Consider the following 10,787-nt stretch of genomic DNA (forward strand, 5'->3'; position numbering starts at 1 on the left):
CAGATCTGAGTTCAAGGATAGCTTAGTCTGCACAAGTCAGGGCTACACAGTAAGGCCCTGTCACACTCACCCAGTGCTAAGGACAGGAGAGGCATCCTGAGAGATGAGCCAGCACAAAGGATCAGTAATAGCTCCTGGAGCAGCACCCGTCTTTTGCCAGGACTATCCCTTTGACCTCTTAAAACTAAGACTTTGTAACCTTCAGCTCTCCAAAGCAAGTGAGTCCACAGGCCAGAGGCCTTCAGATGAGCTCATCAGAGGGGAGGAGGTGGCTGCTTCCTCTCAGAACTCCAGAGCCCTCATTCTTTCTGGCTATGTCAGAACCCAGATCATTTCCCTCATAAAACAAAACAAAACAAAACCAAACAAACAAAAATGTTAGCCTTTGCCCTTTATCTGACTGGCAAAGCTTTTAATTGGCTTGCTCTGTCATACTGCTAGACATAAAGGGGACAATCCCTGGATTAAGAAGTAGTTCTCCAGCTGGGCTAGGGAGTCTGGAGCCAAGGTAGACAGGGGTACAAGCACCACCATTCCACACTCTCGCTCAGCTCGTACGGGAGCAAGAGAATGTTACTCTATCCTAACCGAGTTTTCCTTTTTCTCTGTCTCATAGATAGGAAGAATTGAAGAGCCAGAGAAAACGTCCCTTCTCTGAGGGGACAGCAGAGATGGGGAGTGGCATCAGTGCTGAGGACAAAGAACTTGCCAAGAGGTCCAGGGAGCTGGAAAAGAAGCTGCAGGAGGATGCTGACAAGGAAGCCAAGACTGTCAAGCTGCTGCTGCTTGGTGAGTGACACGAGTAGATGAACTAGCACGGGTGCCTTCCCCTTACTCTGCTTCAGTCTCACGCTAAGAAACCAAGCAGAGCTTAGAGCTAGCAAAGTTACTCTGGAGCCTGCACAGGCACAGCAAGGAGACCCACAATGTCAGGGTTACCAGAGCTGGTTTACTTCCCCTGGGGCTGGGCAAAGATAAGGTTGGGCTACCCAACTGCAATAACACTTCCTTTTGGTTCAACAACTACCAAGAACCCCCGGCCAGCCGTGCAGGCACACCCCAAACCTGTAGTCAGAGACCTGTGCCGCAAAGTAACCAGGACTGTCCCTCACCCATGGACTCATGAAGCACCACCACCCGATCCCAACTCGAGGATAAGCCTCCTGGGTTTTGCCAAGCAGACTGGATACTTCTTGCTTTCAAGATGTTGGAAGCAGCGGAACCTGGCAGGGAGGGGAGGGACATGGGGAAGGAGGAGTCTTTAAGAACAGAAACTCCCTCCTGGCTTTCTGTTACATAAGTGCTCTAAAGCCTCTGACATCTGGCAGCTTCATCAACTGGATGCATCCTAAGCAGATCCCTGGCTGGTGCAGATGGTAAAAGTGTCTCAGTGGGTCAGTCAGGGAAACTGATCGTAAGAAACTGACGCCTGGCACACACACACACACACACACACACACACACACACACACACACACACACACACACACACACACACCAGGAACCCAAAACAGCAATGGTCCTTCTGAAGTGTGGCTGATAGCTCTGTGTAGCAGCAAGCTGGCTTCCTAGGACAGGTTTCCATAGAGAACCTGGGGAATTGGAGCAGCAGAGCCCACGGACACACTCGGGGCCTATTTGTAAGCTGGACCAGGCTGTAAGGGATCCAAGAGTTACACACAGGGAACAGAGACTACAGAGACAGATCTTTTAAGCCTAAGCAGATTGTCTAGGTTCAGGATAAGCGGCTTAGAGGGAACAGGCACGGGCAAAGTGGGAGGGGACTGAGGGATCAGGTTGGCCTGGAAGATCACGAGTTCTTGATGGGCAAGAGGTTAGCCTGACTGAGGATACTGGAATGTTTCAGCCAATAGCAGACACTATCAAGATTGTAAGGGGTGGGGTTGGGGATTTGGCTCAGTGGTAGAGCGCCTGCCTAGCAAGCGCAAGGCCCTGGGTTCGGTCCCCAGCTCCAAAAAAAAAAAAAAAAGATTGTAAGGGGAAAGAATTTCAATGAAGAGGCCCGGCTCTTTCCAGTTCTACCCAAGACCACTTGCCTGAGTCAAAAATAGGCAGTGTGAATATTTTAAAGGAATTTCTATGAGTCTATCAGTGGTTCCTATAGGGAGACCATGAGTCCCAGGGGCTACTCGATATGTCTGGAAATACTTGGTTGTTATGAAGAGTAGGATAGTAATGGCCCCTAGTGGGGAGAGACCGGGGATTCTAAACATCTTAGCATGTACTAGGCAGCCATTAAAAAAAAAATCCCCATAGCTGGGGTGGTAGTGCACACCTTTAATCATAGCACTCAGAAAGCAGAGACAAGCAGATCTCTGAGTTCAAGACCAGCCTGGTCCACAGAATGAGTTCCAGGACAGCCAGGGCTACACAGAGAAACCCTGTCTCAACCTCCCCCCACCCCACCCCCCAAAAAACAAAACCCAGCCTCTGTTATAAATAGTGCTAAAGGGGAGGAACTGCTCTAAATCTAGGTTGAACGGCCTGAGCTTAGGGTGTCTCCCAGAAAGCACTGTTCACACAGCATCTTCTGGACCACTGAGGAGAAGTGGTGGACACTGACAGCATAAACATTTCCCTTCCAGGTGCGGGAGAGTCAGGGAAGAGCACGATCGTCAAACAAATGAAGTGAGTGGAGACATAACCCTGGGAGGAGCGAGGTGGGGAGCCAGTGGACTCAGTGTTGGTGTTGAGCAGAAGGGTCACTAGCTCCAAGGGACCCTGGACTAAAGGACCTACTCTACAATGTCCCTTCCCTCACCCTGCCCTTGGGGACAGCAAATACAGGTGGTTTCATATGACTCTTAAACGCCTCCTCCCATCCCCGGAGAGTCCCAAGCCCTTAGCTCTGGTTCCTCAGGCCCAGCTAAAAGTTTAGTGCCTGCTCCCTCAAGGATCATTCACCAGGATGGCTACTCACCCGAAGAATGCCTAGAATTCAAATCTGTCATCTATGGGAACGTGTTGCAGTCCATCCTGGCTATCATCAGAGCCATGTCCACACTAGGCATTGACTATGCTGAACCAAGCTGTGCGGTACGTGACTAATGTTATCTGGTTCTGGGTGGAAGCGGGAGAAGAAATAGACCAGAGACCAGCAAACCACAAGGAAAGTCGGGTAAGAAAAAAGTTCTGTGTAAGTCAAATGGCATCTGCGAAACTTCCAATCATCCTCGTTCTAGAAGAGTAAGCAACTTCTACCTTTATAACAAACGTTTACACAACCCACTCCCAGCATCTTTTTGCCTTTGTATCTTAATTTATCACTAAAACATACTCTCCTTGGGGTTTTGCCCGAGCTATGGGGCTTTTATAAGCTAATACACTAGCATTTTCCTGGGTTGTGTATTCAGGGCTAGTATAGCTTTTACATTTCCAGTCCCTGAAGCAACGAACCTGTATCTTCTACCAATCCACCTTCAGGGTCATCTGAAGTCTAAGACCTGAAGGAAGCTCTTAGGACTGTCCTCTAGAAACCCCAGGGCTGGCTACATCTGGAGAGCATGCTGGAAGTTAATTAGCAGTTAAACTGCACCTTCACTGAGACAGGTCTACCTTGGGCTTCGGGAGCAATGCAAAATGCTTTCCACTCAATACATTCCCAGAAACCGCCCCTGGAAAGCCACTGACCTAGTCCTAGCTCATTCTCAGCCAGATTTCTGGATTACACAGGAAGCGGGGAGACAGCTCAACAACCTGGCTGACTCCACCGAGGAGGGGACCATGCCTTCCGAGCTGGTGGAGGTCATCAGAAAGTTGTGGAAGGACGGTGGAGTTCAAGCCTGCTTTGACAGAGCCGCAGAGTTCCAGCTCAATGACTCGGCATCTTAGTAAGACTCTGGGGGAGGCGGCGGGCAAAGCCCAGAGGAAATCCCACCCAGCTGTAAGTCCAGGCAGTGGGCACTGCAGACCCACAAACTGAACTTAAGCCTGTGGAGACATTTGCCTAGGAAGCTGAAGACACAATGTTCAAACCAGGGGGCTCTGCTTAGCCCCTTGGTCCTATCTCAAGAGGCAAACCACAGAAAGATTGTCAGACACTAAGAGACAATCCAGTTTGCAAAGCTGGTTCCAAAAAGATAAGGGGCAGAGTTATCAACCCCCAACAGTACAGGATTGGGAGTGGGCATGAGCGGGGGGACCAAGCAGCCCTGGGTTTGTGCCCTGTCACCTCATCTTGAAGTAATGCTATTTAGTGTCTGGTATCTTCCCTTACTAAGTTTCTGTCCCTGCTAGGTATGTGACATATGCTATATCTCAGGGCCCTTTATCTGTTTGCAAGCCAGCCTTCAGGGAACATGAGCCCCATTTTCTCGTAGAAAACCTGCAGTCCAGTGCTGTTAACTCAGCCAAGGGGCGTGAGCAGCAGAAGCGGCTGTACTTGAGTCCAGGTTCCAGTGACCGCGAGGCTGAGTTTTTATAGTATGCCACAGGGCTTTCTTGTTTTGATTGTGACAGTCTTACTCTGTAGCCAGAGCTTGCCTGAAACTCAGTCCTTGTGTCTCACTCTCCCGAGTAATTCCTCCGAAGTCTTCCTATATCTGTAAAGTGGGCGCATGACTCTCAAGTCTTCTAGGGTTTAGTGATAATTTAAATGCTTAAATACTTAGAGTACATATCGACATTTGTGTCAGTTTTCCTTCCCTCTCCATAGTAAGTCTTTTTGTTTCACATCTGCCCCCCTCTCCCCTTCCTAAACTCTCACATCCGTATGGAACCTTCTGAACGTACGAAGGTGAGATACGGTGAGCCAGGGTTCGCGGTTGATTCACGGCTGTCCTGAGTTGACTTCTCACCCCTCCCTCTGGATTCCTTTCAGTGTTCTGCAGCTATTACGCCATCCTCAGGATTTCATTATGTACTTAAAACATAAGGAGGAGACTATATCATCTCACCTAAACACTTAATTCCTCAGTATCAACTCTCAAAATGTGTTCCTATTTCTCAGTTTGACTCAGGGGACAGGGTCCACACATTGTCTTGGTGTCTCGTGTCTTCAAAGCCTCTTTAGATCTATTTCCTGTCTAGAAAGAGGCAGAGCCAGGGGGACAGAACACTCGCCTCATCAGGGTGTGGCCCTCAGCCCTCACCTTTTCTTTTCTTCTTTTTTTTAAAGATTTATTTATTATATATAAGTACACTGTGTTGTCTTCAGACACACCATAAGAGGGCATCAGGTCCCATTACGGATGGTTGTGAGCCACCATGTGGCTGCTGGGATTTGAACTCAGGACCTCTGGAAGAGCAATCAGTGCTCTTAACCACTGAGCCATCTCTGCAGCCCAGGCTGCACACAAGCTTTTGCAGAGTCCTGGATTCAGTGCTGTGGACTCCAGTCCTGCTTCTAACACTGTGGTAGCTGTGTGACTTATGGGGAGACTGTTTGCCTCCTTTAGTCTCTGCGGACTGCACCATCACTGATGTCACTTTCTTTTTGATAGTTACCTGAACCAGCTGGACCGGATTACAGACCCTGACTACCTCCCTAATGAGCAAGACGTGCTTCGATCCAGAGTCAAGACAACAGGCATCATCGAGACCAAGTTTTCTGTAAAAGATTTGAATTTTAGGTCAGCACTGGGTTCCCTGGGGAATCTCAGGTCTCACAGTGTGTTTTCTTGGCCTTGGCTGATGCCCCATCTTAATTACTGTCCTTCCCCTCCTCCTGCCTCTTTTATTTCTGATTTGCTACTAACTGGCCCCAAGCGGCCATCCCTCGGGGTGAATACCAGAGGCAACTGAGTCACATCTGGCCACACCCATGAGAACAGCTGCTTCTTCCCTTAGGATGTTTGACGTGGGAGGGCAGAGATCAGAGAGGAAGAAATGGATCCACTGCTTTGAGGGAGTCACCTGCATCATTTTCTGTGCTGCTCTTAGCGCCTATGACATGGTGCTGGTGGAGGATGACGAGGTGGTGAGCGGCCTTTAGTTTCAGATCGGTTTTCCTCATGCGCCTCTTCCAAACCACATTATTCCACTGCCCCAACCAACTGACGGTGGCAGCCTAGTATCTCCTAGCAAAGCAATCTGTCTAATTTATTAATCACCACAGAAAACCCCTTTTCTGCTGTAGGTTCTAGGTGAGTACTGTGAAGTTCCTGACTGACTGAGCATGGTCTGAGGTTAGAAATCCAAATATTATATATTATAGGCCATCAATAGCCAGAGGAAGTGATGCTAAGTGGATGAAATGGATGAACAGACAGTGCAGGGAAGGACTTGCGCTGTCTATCTTCATGCCAGTTCCATTTTCTTGAGATAAAAAAAGTCAAAGATGCGAAAACACTATTCACATAAACACGTATTCCATGATGGCCAGCTGCCCAACAGAAAACACAGCTTCGGGGCTGGGGATTTAGCTCAGTGGTAGAGCGCTTACCTAGGAAGCACAAGGCCCTGGGTTCGGTCCCCAGCTCCAAAAAAAAGAACCAAAAAAAAAAAAAAAAAAAAGAAAGAAAGAAAACACAGCTTCTCTCCTCCTGTCACTCCAGCTCTGGTCTATCCCTGTCACTCCAGCTCTGGTCTCTCCTCCCGTCACTCCAGCTCTGGTCTATCCTCCCGTCACTCCAGCTCTGGTCTATCCTCCCGTCACTCCAGCTCTGGTCTCTCCTCCCGTCACTCCAGCTCTGGTCTCTCCTCCCGTCACTCCAGCTCTGGTCTATCCTCCCGTCACTCCAGCTCTGGTCTCTCCTCCCGTCACTCCAGCTCTGGTCTCTCCTCCCGTCACTCCAGCTCTGGTCTCTCCTCCCGTCACTCCAGCTCTGGTCTCTCCTCCCGTCACTCCAGCTCTGGTCTATCCTCCCGTCACTCCAGCTCTGGTCTCTCCTCCCGTCACTCCAGCTCTGGTCTCTCCTCCCGTCACTCCAGCTCTGGTCTATCCTCCCGTCACTCCAGCTCTGGTCTCTCCTCCCGTCACTCCAGCTCTGGTCTATCCTCCCGTCACTCCAGCTCTGGTCTATCCTCCCGTCACTCCAGCTCTGGTCTCTCCTCCCGTCACTCCAGCTCTGGTCTCTCCTCCCGTCACTCCAGCTCTGGTCTCTCCTCCCGTCACTCCAGCTCTGGTCTATCCTCCCGTCACTCCAGCTCTGGTCTATCCTCCCGTCACTCCAGCTCTGGTCTATCCTCCCGTCACTCCAGCTCTGGTCTCTCCTCCCGTCACTCCAGCTCTGGTCTCTCCTCCCGTCACTCCAGCTCTGGTCTCTCCTCCCGTCACTCCAGCTCTGGTCTATCCTCCCGTCACTCCAGCTCTGGTCTCTCCTCCCGTCACTCCAGCTCTGGTCTCTCCTCCCGTCACTCCAGCTCTGGTCTCTCCTCCCGTCACTCCAGCTCTGGTCTCTCCTCCCGTCACTCCAGCTCTGGTCTCTCCTCCCGTCACTCCAGCTCTGGTCTCTCCTCCCGTCACTCCAGCTCTGGTCTCTCCTCCCGTCACTCCAGCTCTGGTCTATCCTCCCGTCACTCCAGCTCTGGTCTCTCCTCCCGTCACTCCAGCTCTGGTCTCTCCTCCCGTCACTCCAGCTCTGGTCTATCCTCCCGTCACTCCAGCTCTGGTCTCTCCTCCCGTCACTCCAGCTCTGGTCTATCCTCCCGTCACTCCAGCTCTGGTCTCTCCTCCCGTCACTCCAGCTCTGGTCTCTCCTCCCGTCACTCCAGCTCTGGTCTATCCTCCCGTCACTCCAGCTCTGGTCTATCCTCCCGTCACTCCAGCTCTGGTCTATCCTCCTGTCACTCCAGCTCTGGTCTATCCTCCTGTCACTCCAGCTCTGGTCTATCCTCCTGTCACTGCAGCTCTGGTCTATCCTCCTGTCACTCCAGCTCTGGTCTATCCTCCTGTCATTCCAGCTCTGGTCTATCCTCCTGTCACTCCAGCTCTGGTCTATCCTCCCGTCACTGCAGCTCTGGTCTATCCTCCCGTCACTCCAGCTCTGGTCTATCCTCCCGTCACTCCAGCTCTGGTCTCTCCTCCCGTCACTCCAGCTCTGGTCTCTCCTCCCGTCACTCCAGCTCTGGTCTCTCCTCCCGTCACTCCAGCTCTGGTCTCTCCTCCCGTCACTCCAGCTCTGGTCTATCCTCCCGTCACTCCAGCTCTGGTCTATCCTCCTGTCACTCCAGCTCTGGTCTATCCTCCTGTCACTCCAGCTCTGGTCTATCCTCCTGTCACTCCAGCTCTGGTCTATCCTCCTGTCACTGCAGCTCTGGTCTATCCTCCTGTCACTCCAGCTCTGGTCTATCCTCCTGTCATTCCAGCTCTGGTCTATCCTCCTGTCACTCCAGCTCTGGTCTATCCTCCTGTCACTGCAGCTCTGGTCTATCCTCCTGTCACTCCAGCTCTGGTCTATCCTCCTGTCATTCCAGCTCTGGTCTATCCTCCTGTCACTCCAGCTCTGGTCTATCCTCCTGTCACTCCAGCTCTGGTCTATCCTCCTGTCACTCCAGCTTTGTTGCCATTCCTTCTCTTTAACTGACAGGGTTCACAGTAGAGTACTCTGTCCCTTTTAGCCAAAATATCTTAATAGCATTATTCATGTTCCCAGATCTCTTCCATTTTACTGTGAGTTTACAAGTTATTGAAGTATCAACAGGAGGAGCATTAACAGTGAGGAAAAGCTTTTCTCACTCTCATCTACTCAGTTTTCCCTGATGAGTTGACAGGAATGAAGTCAAGTCAGCTGGTGGCACCCTTCAGGACCCAAAGGCCTATTCCCTAAATGCTTACCTGACTTGGCCACTGGCTAACTCAGGACTTTGCAGACATACAGCACGTCTCTCTTCCTCTGTCAAGGTAGCTATGAGAGAAGTGTTGGTGTGGCACTGTGAAATCCTCCAGCCCTTACCTGTGACATCAGGGCCAAAGAATCCATGTAACAGTCTTCCCCCTGCTGAAACTTGGGATCTCCTGACAGGAGCCCAGCAAAATCATCTCGGAGATGCAAGTGACAGAGAGCTAATGTGGACCTGGTTCCAGCCTAGCAGTGGCACTATAAATGTTACTTGTACCCTGGAAGCTAATCATCCCTGTAGTCAACTACTACCACAGATACATGTCCTCATGGAGCTTTCGTAACTCTTTACGGAACCTGAGACTCTGAGGCATCTGTAATCTCACCCAAATCAAAGCTATTGAAATGACAGACAGGAATGTTTGGTTCTGCCCCACCACACTAAAACCGTGGTTTGTTCCCTTGCTTTCCCTTTATATTTGGAACACTAGTCTGTTCAGTCGGAACAGGAATACACAGACATCCTCCCCACAAGCTGATCTGATATTTCCCACAATGTCTCCTCACCAGAATCGCATGCATGAGTCTCTACATCTGTTCAACAGCATCTGTAACCACAAGTTCTTTGCGGCTACTTCCATTGTTCTCTTTCTCAACAAGAAGGACCTCTTTGAGGAAAAAATTAAGAAAGTCCACCTCAGTATCTGTTTCCCGGAGTATGACGGTAAGAGTTCGCGGTGATGGGATTGTCTCACTCCAGAGGCCAAAGCACAAAGGAGCTTGCCTTACGGGATGAATGGTTCAAGTTCAGATGTGTGTGGAGTAGAGCAGACAGATACACCAGAGCCATCCGAGGATACCGGCCAGAACGTCTAGCCCAGTGGTTCCCAACCTTCCTAACGCTGCGATCCTTGAGTAGAATTCCTCATGTTGTGCTGACCACCATCCATAAAATTACTACCTGCTACTTTATAACTGTGCTTTGGCTGCGGTTGTGGACCAGAATGTAAGCATGTGATATGCACTCCCTGTAAAGGGGTCGGGATCCACAGGCTGAGACCCACTGGCCTAATGCAATACTCCAAGAACCAAATCAGTCACCTAAAAATTCAACATTTATAGGTTAATTAATTCTACATTACCTTTTTTTTAAACTAGGCAACAATTCCTATGAGGATGCCGGGAATTACATCAAGAGTCAGTTCCTTGACCTCAACATGAGGAAAGATGTCAAAGAGATCTACAGCCACATGACTTGTGCTACGGACACACAGAACGTCAAATTTGTGTTTGATGCAGTCACAGACATTATCATCAAGGAAAACCTCAAGGACTGTGGGCTCTTTTAATGCTCGGTTCCTCCGATATATTATTTTATAAGCAAGCTTAGAATCCGAGGCTTCATGCAGAAAATTAGTCAACACGTATCAGAACATGACAAATGAGCCCATCGAGTTGGTGACAGAGAAGACGTTCACAACTGTTAGTAGTGTGGCCAGCACACTTTAAAGACGGCATGGCCAGTGATCCTAAAGCCCAGGTTTGAGTACTGGCTTCTCTGTGATGAAGGTAACTCCCTCGCTTACTTTACAGGGTCATTGTGAAGAGCACAAACATAACTGAAGGGAGGCACAGGATGGCTGCTGTGGTTGGCCACAGAAAGCCGCCATGACAGCTCCAATTGATGGGCTACCATACTTGGGATTAATAAACTATCTCAGAGCCTAACAGCAAGCGTTCCTTACATTGAGCGATAAAGTATTAAAAATTGCTCCTGCCCGTGTTTTTACTGGCAGATGCATATGCCTCAGCTCAGAGACCTGCCTCACGGCCGGAAAGACGTGCACTCATTTCTAAGGAACTCACTCAAAAATGATCATCTTTATTACAAAACAATTCCCCCTCTCCTGCATCCCGGGTTCCCAGTTTTCTTTTTCTATGTAAATAACGGCTTAGCTCTCAAGAGTGTCAGACTGAACTTGAGGACATCAATACACTCCCACTTAGGCCTTTATGGCTGTCACTTCTGTATCACAGAATTTGAAC

The 10,787-nt window shown here is 49.9% G+C and overlaps 1 protein-coding gene across 5 annotated transcripts; it reads left to right on the forward strand.

Moving 5' to 3' along the window:
• The first annotated feature begins 302 nt into the window (after positions 1-302).
• On the forward strand, positions 303-10,469 carry Gnat2 (G protein subunit alpha transducin 2). Of its 5 annotated transcripts, NM_001108950.2 has the most exons (9): positions 483-508; positions 617-789; positions 2,607-2,649; positions 2,916-3,057; positions 3,694-3,851; positions 5,463-5,591; positions 5,809-5,938; positions 9,312-9,465; positions 9,900-10,469. In NM_001108950.2, the coding sequence occupies exons 2-9, from the start codon at positions 672-674 to the stop codon at positions 10,088-10,090; spliced, it is 1,065 nt and encodes a 354-aa protein (NP_001102420.2). In that variant the 5' UTR covers positions 483-508; positions 617-671; the 3' UTR covers positions 10,091-10,469. The 5 variants fall into 5 exon arrangements, with proteins under 5 accessions (XP_087485370.1, NP_001102420.2, XP_087485362.1 ...); XM_087629244.1 differs by lacking the exon at positions 5,809-5,938 and having other exon boundaries at positions 303-508; XM_087629236.1 differs by lacking the exon at positions 483-508 and having other exon boundaries at positions 594-789.
• The last annotated feature ends 318 nt before the right edge of the window (positions 10,470-10,787 follow it).

Source organism: Rattus norvegicus, chromosome 2, assembly GCF_021556685.1.
Source record: "Rattus norvegicus strain SHRSP/BbbUtx chromosome 2, alternate assembly SHRSP_T2T, whole genome shotgun sequence".
In the NCBI taxonomy this organism is placed as follows: domain Eukaryota; kingdom Metazoa; phylum Chordata; class Mammalia; order Rodentia; family Muridae; genus Rattus; species Rattus norvegicus.